General features: G+C 37.0%; 2 protein-coding genes across 2 annotated transcripts in view; both read right to left on the bottom strand.

The window, feature by feature from the left end:
- The window catches only part of LOC121640310, a 39385-nt gene that overhangs the window by 14985 nt on the left and 8006 nt on the right, over positions 1–16394 (bottom strand). Inside the window, exon 2 of the mRNA XM_041986021.1 lies at positions 1793–1889. The gene's annotated coding sequence lies outside the window, so the exon portion shown is untranslated. The remainder of the gene's footprint in view (positions 1–1792; positions 1890–16394) is intronic.
- LOC121640308 (butyrophilin subfamily 3 member A2-like) overlaps positions 9716–16394 on the bottom strand; it is a 66207-nt gene continuing 59528 nt past the window's right edge. The window contains exon 5 of the mRNA XM_041986020.1: positions 9716–10203. Coding sequence (XP_041841954.1) covers positions 9716–10203 — 488 coding nt within the window. The remainder of the gene's footprint in view (positions 10204–16394) is intronic.

Raw genomic sequence — 16394 nt, 5'->3', positions numbered from 1 at the left:
ACATTGCTTTTCAACAATGCTTCAACAGAATTATTTAAAAGAATAAATGCGTGAAACAGGCCAGGACAAAATGTTAAAGGTAAAGGCTATAAGACCATCTTAAAGCAGCTTGATGTTCCTGTGACTACAGCTGCACATATTATTCAGAAATTTAAGATCCATGGGACTGTAGCCAACCTCCCTGGACGTGGCCGCGGCAGGAAAATTGATGACAAATCAAAGAGTCGGATAACACGAATGGTAACAAAAGAGCCCAGAAAAACTTCTAAAGAGATTAACGGTGAACTTGACGGTGAGCTCAAGGAACATCAGTGTCAGATCGCACCATCCTTCATTGTTTGAGCCAAAGTGGACTTAATGGGAGACGACCAAGGAGGACACCGTTGTTGAAAACGAATCACAAAAAAGCAAAACTACATGTTGACAAGCCACAAAGCTTCTGGGAGAATGTTCTATGGACAGATGAGACAAAAATGGAACTTTTTGCCAAGGCTCATCAGCTCTATGTTTACAGATGGAAAAATGAAGCATATGAAGAAAAGAACACCGTCCCTACTGTGAAACATGGAGGAGGCTCTGTTATGTTCTGGGGCTGTTTTGCTGCATCTGGCACAGCGTGTCTTGAATCTGTGCAGGTACAATGAAATCTCAAGACTATCAAGAGATTCTAGAGAGAAATGTGCTGGCCAGTGTCAGAAAGCTTGGTCTCACTTGCAGGTCATGGGTTTTGCAACAGGACAATGACCCAAAACACAACTAAAAACACCCAAGAATGGCTAAGAGGAAAACACTGGACTATTCTAAAGTGGCTTCTATGAGCCCTGACCTAAATCCTATTAAGCATCTTTGGAAGGAGCTGAAACATGCCGTCTGGAAAAGACACCCTTCAAACCTGAGAAACTGGAGCAGTTTGCTTATGAGTAGTGGGCCAAAATACCTGCTGAGAGGTGCAGAAGTCTCATTGACAGTTACAGGAATCGTTTGTAGTGATTGCCTCAAAAGGTTGTGCAATAAAATATTAAGTTAAGGGTACCATCATTTTTGTCAAGGCCTGTTTCATGAGTTTATTTTTTAAAATAATTCTGAAGCATGGTTGAAAAGCAATGTCTGACTTTAATTGGATAAATTTCATATTTTTTTTTAATTTATTATTACTTTAGACAGATTCAAGTTATTTCTGTGACCATTGTTTTTCTTTCATTAACCGAAGTGTACCAACAATTTTGTCCACGTCTGTGTATATATATATGTATATATATACATATATATATATACACATATATGAATTATGACTAAATAAATAATAAATTTCTTATTAAGCCTCTTAAAAAAAACTTTTGGCAATCTCCGCTTCTGATGTTATTTAAGTAAATTTCTTTGCCTTTAATAATTATCATTTTTAGCAAAACAATACATTTCATTATTAAAAAAAAAGCGTGTTGAATTAAACAAGAAACCAAGTGGATTTCTGGTTTAGAACAGAATTAAAAGGCAAAATGACTAAATCTAATTTCAGTGGGTTCATTAGCCACCGTTTTAACATAAAAAGTCTTCATGAAAGAATAACAAACAAAAAGTTCTTAGTAGCAAAATGTAATAGTTAATGTAATACTAGTGGTAATCTGTGTTTGGTTTACAGATTCAACCATCACAGCTTTTACAGTTAACACAAGAATGAAAACCTCAAATGTGGTGTACCAGCAACTGTGTTTTACTCATTATTCATCTTGTTGTTATAATGAGTTTGATACACAGAAACCATGAATAGAAAAAGATTTAAAAGATCAAATACCTCCTTAGTTGATCAGCGACTGGTGTCGGTGAGCAGTGTGGTCAAAGTTCTCAGATAAAACTGTGTGAACTTTGATTCTTGGTCACTTTTCATGCACCTATAAACAGATTTTACTGTCATTATTTTTTTGTTCATAAAGTTTTAAAAGAAACTTAAAATGTTTACTCACCATCCTCTACAGATTTTTTATTGTAAGTTTTGAGCCTTTTACCTCGCTGTAGGAAAAAGTCATGATTCCAAACAATGTTAGAAAGAGAAACCATACGAAGCTACAACCAGGTGATTTCAAACCAGGATTTACCACACCACAGAAAACAGTAACTAAGTTAATATTTAACCATGTGGGTTTCAGTCGTTAGAAGGATTGTTCTTTGACCAGGTGCAATGAGGTGTGTTCAGTTTGGTGCATTTTGCATATAGGACACTTTAAGAAAATGCAGCATCGTAAAAATAAAAGTTGATAAAGAAACAGGTTTTTAGAGGTTAACTACAAAATAGATGTAAACAAGGAGAATGTGTTATTTGTTTTAATATTCTGAATAAACCTCAGCACCTCAAGCCCTGGTCATATTTTCAGAACAAAACAAAAATGAACAAACAGAAGAAAATAAAATGACTTTAATAAAGTCAATAAAGAATTGCTCCACAATATTAAGGTTCAAATACATGTTCTTGGTGTCTAGGAGCATCTTGGTACCTCAGAGAATGTATCCCTGTGTCCTAAATGTTGTGTTTGGTAATATGCATGAGTAATTTGCAATAAAACTGGTGGAAGTTCTGTCCTTGCCTGCTTTTTACCCCTTACTTTACAGCACAGCTTCATTTACTATGAAATAAATCATTGATTTCTTCTTGTCTGATATGTTGAATGTCTTGTATTTACCAACAAGTAGATTAAAAATCATTTCTAAACATTGTTTGTACTTAAATCCAAGCAGTGATCCAGATCACCCCCAAAATCTAATTACTTGTTCCTTATTTCATGTTAAAGATTAATCATGTTTCATGTTTTGTTGCTAACAGACAGACAGACCAACCAACACCACAAACACATGAACCTTGGCAGAGGTCATAAAAACGATGTCATCATGGATCACTCATTAAAGATTTATAATGTAGATTCCCTGAATTAACACTACATTTTGTGGCTGGATTATAAACCTCCTAAATGGGATATAAAAGCCTGGAAAACATATGTAATGACCTAAAGGGTAAGCTATCCATCACAATTTACCACACAGATGTACACACTACTGTTTCTAAGAAAATGACAATATAAGTGAAAGGGCTCGGGAGAGCTGGGGATATAACAGGGTTTTATAGGTTAATGAACAAACAAATACATTTTTACAAAAGTAAAGAACAAAGCCAGACATTTGGGTCTAACATATTTATTACAAGCAGAACTTGATTGTGAAAGTTATGGTAGTTATAATACAAAAATGTGATATAAAATCAGATGAGTTTTTAAAATGATGACATACTTTTCTGTTCTTGGAAGTAAAAATAAATTAGAAAAACACATGCTCAGCTGTCACTTCAGTAAAGTGAAAAAGTAAAAGTAGTTTTGTACATGAAACAGCTTTTTCTCCATGACTTCTCTAGGTTCTACTGTTTAATCCTCCATGTTTACTCTCCAGTCTTTAACATGTAAAGCTGTTCCTTGTTGTAGCTGTAAACTACGTGAAGCTTAATCTATAAAACTTTTCCTCTGTTGTAATGACGTAACTCAAGTATTTGTCTTTTTGATAATCCAGTTCTCTAGTGGCTCCATCAGTTTCTCAGTTTTCAGTAACTGTCTCTCAACATATTTCTTTGTCTTATCCAGTTCCCACTGATCTTTCAACAGGTTTTCTTTCTCTATTAATAAAGCTGCAGGTTTATCAAACTCAGTCTCTTTCTGTCTTATTTCCTTCTCCACAGACTGAAGATTTTCTTTGTTTTCTTTTATCTTGCTTTCCACATCCTCCAGTTCTTGCATGAGTTCATTCTTCCACGTCTCCAGTTTAGTCTTCGTCTCTGATAGTGCATTTGTGACATCGTTGTGGTCTTGTTCTTTCATCTTCAAATCATTCTGCAGCTTAGACTTTGTCTTCTCCAATTCTGCTGTATTAACCAGAACAGATACTAACAGTGTCAGCCTGTTTGGTATTTGAATCAGTTTGCATGGTGCATTGGAGGCAAATAAGTTGTTGCATTAAATTAAAACTGTCTCCAAAAATTTTACTTATCGTCAGCCTCATAGCTTAATTGCCCCAGTTCTATTTAGGCTAAATTGTGATGTCTGTCTAACTGTACCTTCCTAATATTACTGACTGTGCATCATTGCCCATAAAACCTTAAAACCTGACTTGGACTATTATGTTTTGGGGCTAAAAAGATTAGATATTTGGTATCAAAATCTGTAAACCGATCATGTGGCAAATCACTAAACACCAGATAACTAGAACTTACCTTTCCTCTTATGCATATAACAAGGAGTTATGAAACCAAACACAATGTTAAAAAAGAAGATGTAGAGAGACACTGCAGACACCGCTGCAACCAAATCAGCTGAAATGAGAACACAAAGGAAATTTCTACATTTATACAAGTCATGTCAGTTTCAGTAAGGACCAATTTTTTGTTTCCTTTGTACATGACTCATTTACAAAAGCAACAGTTGTAATTTAATTGATTCTAAACTTTTGTGTTGAGCTTTGGGGAAACACAAGAGTTCTCTACAACCGTTAAACATATAATAAAAAAAGCAATAAGGGTCGTCTGCAACGTTGGATATAGGGAACATTGAAACCTACTATTTGGGAAGTTACAAACAGCAATAATAAAAACTAGAAAAGCTACAAATAATTCATTAACCGACCCCGTACAAAAAATGTTCTTTAACCGTAAAGGGGGAGATAATCTGAGGGGGAAATTAAATCTGAAGATTTTAAATGTAAGAACAACGATGAAAAGCAGGTGCCTTAGAGTATATGGTATAAAACTAACTGTTACAACATTTTCATTCAGTTCTATGAAGAATAACTTCATAGAGAACTTTTAAATGACAAATTTTTATTTGTATTTACATGGTTTTTTTTTAGCAATTTTTTTAAAGTAATATAAATATTTTCCCATTGGGCATCAATCTGTGAGAAAAATCTAACAACTATATATATATATATATATATATATATAGATATATACACAGGGAAAATAAAGTATGTTTTGATAGAATATTTATAGAAATGTTAAAGTATTTTATTATATAAATATTTTAAAGAACATTTAGAACTAAATAAAGGGTCAGAACAGATTAAAATTACTACTGATGACCATTTATAAGTGAATCATATGTTTGTGTATTTAACAGCTGTGGTCTGTTAATGTGGGGCACCACCCCCACCATGAGACTACCCCCTTTATATATAAAGTAATTACATAATGCAAAATTAAAGAGTACATTAAAATCATTGACTTTTACAGTGCACCTGCTTGTGTGGTAGATAGTCTGTCAGTATTTGAGAACTGGTTGTATCTGGTTAACATCCTGAATAAATGTAGAAGTTTCATGGACGATGGGAGCCAGACTAATTGGTGGTTATGTGAGGAAAAAATATTTTAGCAAACATGTGGCCTGAGGCTGCTTTTTCTTAGATTTTTTTTCAAGTCCCCCCCAGCTTTCTGTACCCCTGACCAATCAGCACTGTTTTATGTTCTCTATTTGAAATGATACTTTAACTTTGGGTCTGTTCAGTTTTGGCCTGGGATATTTTCAAACAGCCATCCCAAAGAGACATGGGTCCAGTGCATTCTGTGCAGGCACACCAGGTAGCAGACGCTGTATTTGTCAGAACTGTGACTTGGAAAGTGAGTGAATGAAATAATGAAGATATGGTTGTGGGCCAAGTTCTGTTCTGTGGTATTGTTATTATCTGATTGTTCTTGATACTGATTTTCTAATTCTGATACTGAAGTACAAAAATTATTCAGCCAGTTAATGGTATAAGTGAAAGAAATACCAGATTTTGGCAAGCCTTTCTTCTGTTCTGTTGTAATGTTTTTATACACATTCTATTCTGTTTCTTTTCAAGTAATTGTGTCTGTTCTTTATAGATGAGAGGTTGTAGCCTCAATAAACAGTTGTTTCAACTAAAATATTAAATTAAATTCTTTAAAATTAAAGGGAGATTAAATTCTCCCTAGGAGTGTGTGTGAGTGTGAATGGTTGTTTTGTCCTCTATGTGTTGGCCCTGCGATGGACTGGTGACCTGTCCAGGGTGTACCCTGCCTCTCACCTGTTAATGCTGGGATAGGCTCCAGCTTACCCAGGACCCGTAATGGAACAAGCGGTACAAAGAGAGAGAATGAATCTTTAAAATAAAATATTTCAATAAAATATACTTTTTATTAGATTACTTTTTTTTCTCATTGAAATAGATTTGTGACAACCAACCCCACAATGGGGATGTTGTCACAAAAGCCCATGTTGTATTTGTCAGTCCATATCTTTGGAACAGATTTATATTAAGGAGTGAAAGTCCATTCATTATGATAAGACACTTTTGGCTTCCATTAGAGATTAAAATGGATCCATCTGAGGCTACCAATTTTTGAGAATTGAAATTAAAGTAAAAAGTGTGACGACATGAAAGAGTACAGATGCTGTACTCGTGCCTAAAGTAAGAAACACAGCTGATGCTCCAGAAGGAAGTCCCCCCCGAAGATAATATGGTAGAAAGAGTGGGGCCTTCATAATGCATTTCAGGCTAACTAGCTTGCTAATTAGCAGCGTTCTTTTAGAATTGAAATGTAACTTTTGACCACAAAACAACAAAGATAAGACGTCTCCAGAGATTGTATGTAACGTGCAAGCCAGGTTTTTATTTGTCAAACACGAAGCATTGGTTTATGTATTACATGGGACTTTCTGCTGTCACCTGGGGGCTCGTGCTAACTAATTGTTACTACCAGCAGTGATGAATAGGCCTACTTACTTTCTTGAAAAACTTTTTTATATCCACTCTTCATCAATCCATTCACGTTCTTCTAATACTGTTCAGAGGCACAGCTGCAGGTAGAGTGCAAGCAAGGTCACAGGGAAAACATGGAGTGGGTTTTCAGGGATGTGGGCATTCTCTACATGAACAAGGGGAATGGATTGAATGAACGATGTACTGAAGAGGCTCTCTATGAAGTGAGGGGAAAGTGGCAGATTTATGATATTTAACCAGTTATATGATTATTTATTTAAATTCATATTCTAGCCAATTTATATTGAATATGTCAGTAGTTTTTAAAAAAAAAAATCTTTTAAATGAAGGGGGATCACTAAATTATTTAGGGTGGCTTCAGCGTTGGGCCGATCGATCCAAATATTGACAATATTGACACCATTGATATCAATGTGACATCAATACTTTAATATCAGGGTTGAACCTGTCAGAATCTTCATAAATAAGGATGATAAAGTGGTTTTTCGGTTCACTGCTCTGACAAGGCAACCACATCCCATAAATCAGCCTCTCTCAAGATGATGATTTATATGTTTAAAAGTGTATGCATTAATTCTATGGAATAATCTCTTTGGAATAATGCGTTCATTTTGACAACATTTTAAAAAGTATTGATGATGCTAGCCCTGTAATTACTGGGTATTGGATCAATACCAAATCTTGCAGACAGGGATGAAGTTTTGATTTCAGAGGTGGGGGGTAAAAGTATTTTTTATAAAACTAATCTTTCAGTTCTGTGTTTTCTAGTAGCTCTTCTAGTTTTCTGTTGCTACTTTTAAGCTTAATGTTCCCTTTTTTGGTTTGACTGGTTGTAAAGCATGTATCAAAACATTATCACCCAATTCTGTGTTTCACCTTGTTAGTTAACTTCACACCAACTCAGTACCACTAATTTTACTTATTTATGGAATATCATCATTTATATTGCACCACTCAATGGTGGGCAGGTCAAACTGGCATCACAGGTGGGAAGAAATGAATAAAATGTCCATTATTCAGTAATCAAGTATTACATTTTATTTTAAATAAGTAACACAGAACCATTGATTTTTTTTTTTTTTTGTAAATGAAAAGTGAACAGCAAGACCACAGAATGGTCAACCTAATGAACTCACAGACCTGCAAACTACTCAGAGAAAAAAAGGTGACAGTGTCCAGCGGTGGAGAATGAGTGGCTCGGGGCGACTCACTGGACAACGCTTCTAACAAAAGAACCACAGACAGACATGACATTATACTGGAAAACATTTATTTATTTATTTATTTCTTCTTAGCCTGAACAAGGGTTTCACAAGCTCGCTTTCGTTTTTTGGCCGCATGCCTCCTTCTGGCCAGAGCCTCCTCTTCTGCTTTGGTTCTTCTGGCTGCAGCAGCGCTTGTAGATGGCTGGCATTCGAACACCCTCCGTCTTTACATCTCCATCAAGGTTTCCTGCTTTCTTATGGCTTTGTCCTTGCTTCCAGCTGACAGCATCAACTGTGAACTCTGGCAGGTTCTGGTCTCAGTAAATGTTTCCTCATAACAGTAAAGTGTAGAGCTGGTGTATGAGTCATACTTGCACATTTCTTTGTTCCAAATGAGAAATTTTAGGTTTTTAATAAAGGAAATGTAACAAAAGTTTGAACCAAAAATATGAAAAACAAATTCATCATTGTGATGGCTGCCTAGGCTGCTACACACATTGAGTTCGGTCTGGTTTAGTTGATCGTTTAGTTGACCTCTTTTATGGGCCCAGAACTTTTATTTTGGAATTTATATTTTTGTTGTTTTTGGTAAAATTAAATGTCAAAAGATTAAAAAAAAAAAAAATGTCCTGTGCGCTCGTCATCCTTGGCCTCGGTCACTCACAATCATGCATAAAATCTTTTATTCCATCTAATCTGTTGACTTTTTTTTTTTTTTTTTTTGTTAATTTGATCAGAAGGGTTATAAAATAAAAGTTGTTTAATTTAAAAAATATATAATTATTAATTACATTTAGAAATCAGAAAAAAGAACAGATACAAAAAAAAAATGAAATTTGTTAAAAGAAACCACAATAATATTCACCTTTGCATATAACATGTTCATTTTTGTCCTGTTGTGATCATTTACATTTTAGAACCTGAATGATTTCTGTCTACACTCAAACACAATGAAAGTTTAAAATAAAAACTAAAAGCTTTTCTCATATATCTGAAGAAACCTGCACTAACAAAGAGGTTTATATTAATATGTACATATTAATCTCTGTGTTTTTATAACAAAATGTCATGTAATGGTAAGACATGTTGCTAATTAAATAAAAAAAAAATGAAAATGGACCAGAGTTAGGAGTAAAATTGCTCATCTGATTGACATATTGTGGCCATTACTTAACTTTAATTATGAGATATTTTTTTTAGTTATGATTGTAGACGTATGCGCTGTTATTACTAACTGAAGCATCACTGTAACCATCCTCAAGAGGTGAATAATAATCTTAATAATACAAAATTAATTTTTATCTAAATGTACATTTGCTGATGAGCCAGTTGTTTGTGTGGGTTGCAGCCACCAACACAAAAGTTTTACCTTATTATAGTGAGGTACCTTACAATACAACTAGAACAGGGGTGTCCAGCTCTGGTCCTCAAGGGCTGCAGTCCTGCAGGTTTTAGATGTCTCCCTGCTTCAACACACCTGATCCAGATAAAATTTCTCTCCTCCACAACAGCTTGTTGTCAAGTTCTGCCCAGTGTTGAACCATCAATCTGATTCAGGTGCTGCAGCAGGAAAGATCCAAAACCTGCAGGACATTGTCTTTGAAAACCGACTCAACAGCCTTAAACTAGAGAAAATACCAGGATTTCATGCTGGAAAAAGGTTTTAAAGAAATTTATATATATATATGTATGCATATGTATTAAGTGTAAACTTTTTTTTAAATGACTGGTTTTGTGTCTTTCTATGAAGATGTCTCCATCTCCTCCATTTGTTTTTTTATTTTGTCCACAACACTCTCTAGTTCCTTTTTCATTTCAGTCATGCTCTTACACACATCACATGCCTTCTTAACTAGAATCTCTGTGTTCACTTGAAACTCTTGCTGATCTTTCATTTTCTCTTCTAGTTTATGTTTGCCCTCAAGCATGATCTCTTTCAGTTTTATGTAACCTTGTGCTTTGTTGACTATTTTATCTCCATCTTTCTGTTTTACTTCATCATCCACGGCTTTAATCTTCATCTCATTCTCTTCAGCCTCTTTCTCTGCCTGGTTTCTTTGTTCAATTAGTTTCTTGCTCTGCTTCTCCAGTTCGTCTTTTATGTCCACCAGAGCATCGATCGCCTGCTCCAGGCTTCTCAGACCCTGCTCTAGTTTAGACCTGCTTTCAGCCAATTTTTTTCTGTTTAACTCTTCCAAAAGCTGCTGTTGTTCATCAGGTTTCTTCTTCACTGTGGAAACAAACATTTCACCAAGTGTGAGTCATTGCATCAATATTATAAATACTTTATGTCTAGATCAGTGTTTCTCAATCCTGATCCTTGGGGACCACTGCCCTGCATGTTTTAGTTCTGTCCAACTCCAGCACACCTGATTCAAATTAATTGAACTGCTTGTGAAGTTCTTTGCAAGCCTGCTAACGAGCCATTCATTTGAGTCAGGTGTGTTAAAGATGGTTACCTCTAAAACATGCAGGGCAGTGGTCCCCGAGGACCAGGATTGAGAAACACTGGTTTAGAGTATAGTTAATGGAATAATTATGTGATGAAGATCATATCAGAGATTCAGTGTTAAACCATTAAACCATTTAAACTTACAGCTTCTGCTTTGTCTCCTTCTCCAGATAAAAGCGGCCACACCAAGAACGGCCAGGATGCAGAAAACCACGTTAAAGCTGATAGAAGCAGTGCAGTCAAACGGGACATAGAAGAAATCATCTGAAATCAAATAATAAAACTGGTAAATAACACAGAAACTTAATGGTTGGATGATGAGAGGGACGGTTTTCCTACCTGGAACATGAATGTGTGTCTCTCTGGTCTGGTTGATGTTCTTCTGTTGGACTCTACACATGAAGCTGTTGTTGTGTCTCTTCTCCACAGTCACTCTGCTGCTGACAGTAAAGAGACCATCAGGACCTCTGACTGTCTCTGCAGGACCAGCAGAGAGGAGGTTTTCCTCATCGTCCAGCCAGAACAGCTCAGGTTCTGGATTCCAGCCTGCAGACTGGCACTGTAACACCACTCTGCTGCTGCTTTGATCAAGTCCGGCCAAACTGATTCCAGGTGAGGAGGCAGCTCCTGGTGGACAAACAGAGGAGAGCTTTGACACATTATGTTCAGCTTTAACTAAATGGGACCCTTGTTGCAAAATGAACAAACCCCATGTATGAATTAACTTTCTGCATTTCTGTGAGAAACTATCACTGTTTCTGATGAGGACGGACAGCATCAACTTTTCTGTCTTCAAACTTAATGTGAATCAATATTTCCTTTTCCAATCTACCTTACCATGAAAAGGAAACAGCAAATGGCTGAAAACGAGGAGCTAGTTTTCTTTTTGCCAGCAATATTGTGTGCGATGTTTATCCCCTACCACCCTCTAAACATTAGATGTCTGATGGACATGCAGATCACGTATATATTGCGTCTGTCGGTCCACGACCAATTCTGGATGTGAAAAACAGGTCTGCTATTTTGACGTCTAACCATAGTGCTCGGTAACTTTTTTGGAGGTCATGAAATTGACATGAATGCCGCATTTTTTCATTTAAGACAAATACTATCAAACTTGTCATCAACACAATTAATTGATTCAACATTATTTTTGAATTGTTTTTTTTTTTTTGTTTTTTTTTTAGAACATATTTTACTTTACATTTTTCTGTACTGATTTATATTGGGATTTCGGACTGCAGTTTGTGGTAACCATCTGGCTATAACCGACATCAGTGTGCTCTGCACCCTCTTTAAAGACAATCTGTGCCACAGTCTTTTGCTGAAATTTAATATGTGTGAAATTAGTGGGCTGAGTTAAACACAACCCGTATCATTTAAACCAGTAAAGCAACTGTTCATTCCAATCTGCTCAGAAGCTGAAGGTGATTTCAGTCAACGTCAGTTTACTGTATGTGTAATTGGGTATTTATAATGTCAGGTGTTTTCGATTTGTTGTCTTAAACTACCTAAAACCTGCTCTGGCTACAACTGTCATACAGCTATTCCCTTCAGCATTGAAACTGAACTGGAATGAATCTTGAAAATGACTTACCAGTGTCTAAAAATACATTTACATGTAAGCATTTAGTAGATGCAAAAAAGTGACGTGGTCAGTCAGCAGTTACTTCTCAGTCACCTGGCGGTTATGCTCAGTCAAAACGTTGGCACCTGAAATTCAAACTACACTCTCAGGCTACTAGCAAGCTAGTCAGTGAATGTTTACTGTTGTGCTCCCATGTGTTAGTAAATCAAATTGGAGAGTTTTGAAAAAGTGGACATTGTTGAGACAAGTGTGAAAACGACTGGCAAAAACTGTAAAATACAATGCCAACTGTCTTGCTGCTATAATGCTTGAAATAATAATAAAAAAAAAATCATGCCAAATGTCTGCCATGACTATCTTAACATTTGCTGAGATGGTTTGGTATTATACCAGCATTGCTTGTGGATGCCACAGCAACATGTTTTTGCCTTTCCAAATTTCTAATCATTTTGCTTTTTCTATTCATCCAGATGGAATCATGAAACGTAACGAGTCAGCAACGGAAGACTTTATAAGGATGCATACATCTGAGCATCTGACGGACCACAAAGAAGTGGAGATGGAGGATATACAGCCATCACTCAGGACTAACTGCTGCAAATATGATAATTTTTTTCCCTCCCTAGAAAACCCAGTATAGCGCTTTCATTTTTATATTTTTTGTTGACCTACAAACACAAAAAAGTTGAGCTGTGTAATTTTTTCTTTTACAACCAGTGCTGACCACCATTTTAGTGTCGACTTGTTCTGCTGTTTAATTAACAAAAATAAGATTGAAATTGAGTGTGAACTGCCTGTATGAACTCCCTACAACGTCTGAGCTCCTGATGAGACCAAGGATGTTTTCTTGAGGGATCTCCTCCCGGACCTGGATCAGGGCATCAATCAACCCCTGGATAGTCTGTGGTGGATGTGGTGGTGGTGGATGAAACATGGATGTTCTCTGTGGCCCTCCATCAGTATGCCTCCCCTGACCATCACTGACCCACTGCCAAACCAGTGACACTGGAGGATGTTACAGGCAGCAGAACGTTTTCCATGACATCTCCAAACTCTCTCACGTCAGTTGCATGTGCTTAGTGCAAACATGACCTCATCCTTGAACAGCACAGTGAGCAAAAGGCCATCCAACAAATCTTGGTGGTCTCCGGGAAATGCCAATTGGGCTGCAAAATGTTGGGCTGTGAGCACAGGCCCTACATGTGGACATGGGGCCCTTATACCACCCTCATGAAGTCTGTTTCTGACAGTTTGAGCTGAAACATGCACATTAGTGGCTGCTGGAGGTCATTGTTGAGGACTCTGGTAGTGCTCCTCCTGTTCCACCTGCACAAAGGAGCAGGAAGGGGTCCTGCTGCTGGATTTTTGTCCTCGTATGGCTCCCTCCACGTCTCCTGGTGTGAGAGGTGGGCTGTACTATTAGGCAAACCAGGCATTTGCCTGGAGCCCCAGGCCCCAAAATGTCTTCTTCATATTGTTTTCCCCATACTCCTTTTTTCAATAAAAATCTCTTCACAATAGTAGCATTGGAATGTCTGATTTGACCAATTAGTCATGTTTTGACCCCTTCAGTCTGCACTATATGGGCATGTTACGTATCATGCTGCATGTATGTGGAAATGAAAACGGTACACAAAATCAAAATACAAACAACAAACAAATGGTAAAAGAGATAAATCAAAATGAAGCATATATACTAAAGTGGCTCACAAAAAAAGTAGTGATGCTAAGTTCGACTCTTTTCACTAACCCAGGTCTTTTACTCTTGAACAGTAAAGTGAAAGAATCTTGAACGAATCATGTCCTTCATTTTTACAGCAGGTGGCGTTGTAAAAAAGTCCGCGATTCTCAAGCAGTAAATACTGAAGGCAACAAAACTACTGGTAATGCCACAAGCAATTTAAACCATGTGAAAATGTAGGGAAGCAAATACACACCACAATAAAGTGATTTGTGTCCTACATCCTCCCTGCCATTGTTTAACAGCGCAACAGTGACTCCGTAGCTATCACGTGACAAATGAACAAGAGACCGAGCCGAGAGCGAACGTACTGCTGAGCTTGATACAGCTTGAGCTGTGAACGAACGAAGGAAGACCCGTTCAGTGACCGAGTTGCCTGTCACGTGACAGAGAGAAGAATTAGAGAGACCAATCCGAGAGCGAACGTACTGCTCGCCAAACAGCCTGAATGATGAATGAGAACGAGACCGAGACCGTGCAGCCCCAGCTGTCTGTCACAAATGCCTGAGCAGCCTGGCTGTCACGTGACAAAAGAACGAGGACCTGAGGACGGACCTGAGCGAGTCCTGAACGAATCATTTCTGTTTCCTGTCCTCACCTACTGACTGAGTTTATGCAGCTGCCTGCCATGTGGCGAGAGGAGGTACCGCATGAAAATGAATGAATCGCTCACTGAGAGGACCCGTTACTCCCGAGTCATATAAAGGATTAGTTCATACTGAACAAATCGTTCGTGACCGACACAACACTAAAAAAAAGACAGAGACGAAGGCAGCAGTTCATTTCAGAGCTGCCAAAGCTTTCAAGTTTTTTACTCCTTTTTTTTTTTTTTTAATTCTCACTTTGGTGACCACTCACATTATTGTTAGGTCACACAAGATTGACCACAAGGTCCTTTCCCTAACCCCCCTTTCAGATTTTTTTCCCTTTTGTATAAAATAAATCTTTATTTAACCCAAGAATAACAAATGTCAAGTATTTACTAATATCGTATAACTAAGATCATATGATTCTTCGTTAGGAGTTTAAGAGTCAAGATTATCTTGCCTGTGAGAACATGCATTAGTAATGGGTTGAAGAAGAGCTGGAAAACTAAAGTTGAAACTAATTCCATTCTATTTGCACTAGGGCTGTCAAAAAATTATTAATATTTTTAACACAATTAACGCATACGCGGCATGACAAGTCGGATACTTCTGTCTTTTCTCTGTTATGACGGTGGGATGTGGAGAGACGAGGTGGAAAAGATGAGCCGGCTGGCTCTGGATGGATTTGAGAATAAACTCAACATTAATGGAGCAACCCATGGATGTCACCTCTGTGGAGAATGAGGGTGTTTTATTTCTGGTGAGAGGGTTCAACACTCGCACTTTTCCCATATTTTTTTTTTTTTTTTTATCTATTTTTTTATTAACTTATACTGTGTTTTGCACCAACACATCTGTTCTAGTGGTTCTCTGTTTGTCTCTGTTTGTTCAGCAGCTGCTTCCTCCTTCTCCTCACATTGTTCCATAAATCATGACAGCTGTCGGTTATCAGCTGATCGGCTTTTCTCTTTTGTTGCATTTGTTTATTGTTCAGCTAAGAAGGAGGAAACTAGCAGTTCATGGTTCACTGTCTCATATTTACACCAAAGTATTGTTTTTGGCAGGACCTTCTCTAACACAGTATTTGACTGGTGGTAAACAGGGTTTATACAAATTAGACCTTTTTAGGTCTAAATTTTATGAAATATTGAACTGATTATTACAACTAAAGAGATCAACAAGAAAAACGGCCAATGATGTATTTTATCAACAGATGTTTAGCTTAGGTGATACTGCTGTAGGACTTTTATCACTGCTGCACAAACACTCACATTTCAATGATAAAAGGAAAAACCTGTTTTTATTCAGATCATCTGTTTTATCAGAGTTTTTTCATCAATGTTGGCTGTTTAACTTCCGTCGTCACAACTACTGGTTTTATGACAGATATTACCACCATGGAGACAGATGGTGAGATGATATATGAATTCTGAATTATGATTTATGGTAAAGATGATTTAGAACAACATATAGAAATACATTACATGCTGCATTTACTGACCATTGGACATTTGGCATTTATCCAAGAGAAGGTTAGTTAACAGTAATTATTTGTAAGCACTGGTTCTTTCTGTTGATACAGTACAGACTGCTTCCTGCTTCTGTCCCCTGCTGATGCTTTGCTGCTTCGCTCTCCCCTCTGCTTGCATTTTTCTGGCAATATTCATATTTTTCTACTCAAAATCTGTGAGCAATGACTCCTGGATACTCATTAATCACTGGGACTGCATTTTGTGGTAGATTTGGTTGGATACTATTATTTTTTTAAGACTCTTACAATATTGTCAGAGTCATTTCAGTGTGACGCACAACTAGCCGAAGCTTTATCTACAGTTACTGAGGAGCTAAAGCTAACTAGCTGTAAGATGCCTCCCTTCTCTACAGAAGACTATTACAAACTTCTACAGAAGATCAGATGATGTTGAAAACAAAGATTCAACAGCTCAAGGTAAATGTAAAAGTAAATGGATTGTGTGGAAAGAAAACAACTTTAATACAAAACAGTGTACAAGATCTCGCTAACACACAGCTAATTAGCACAAACTTAGCTGGA

The sequence above is a fragment of the Melanotaenia boesemani genome, chromosome 5 (assembly GCF_017639745.1).
Source record: "Melanotaenia boesemani isolate fMelBoe1 chromosome 5, fMelBoe1.pri, whole genome shotgun sequence".
In the NCBI taxonomy this organism is placed as follows: domain Eukaryota; kingdom Metazoa; phylum Chordata; class Actinopteri; order Atheriniformes; family Melanotaeniidae; genus Melanotaenia; species Melanotaenia boesemani.
Note: the sequence above shows the minus strand (reverse complement) of the source record. Positions and strands in the feature narration are given on the sequence as shown.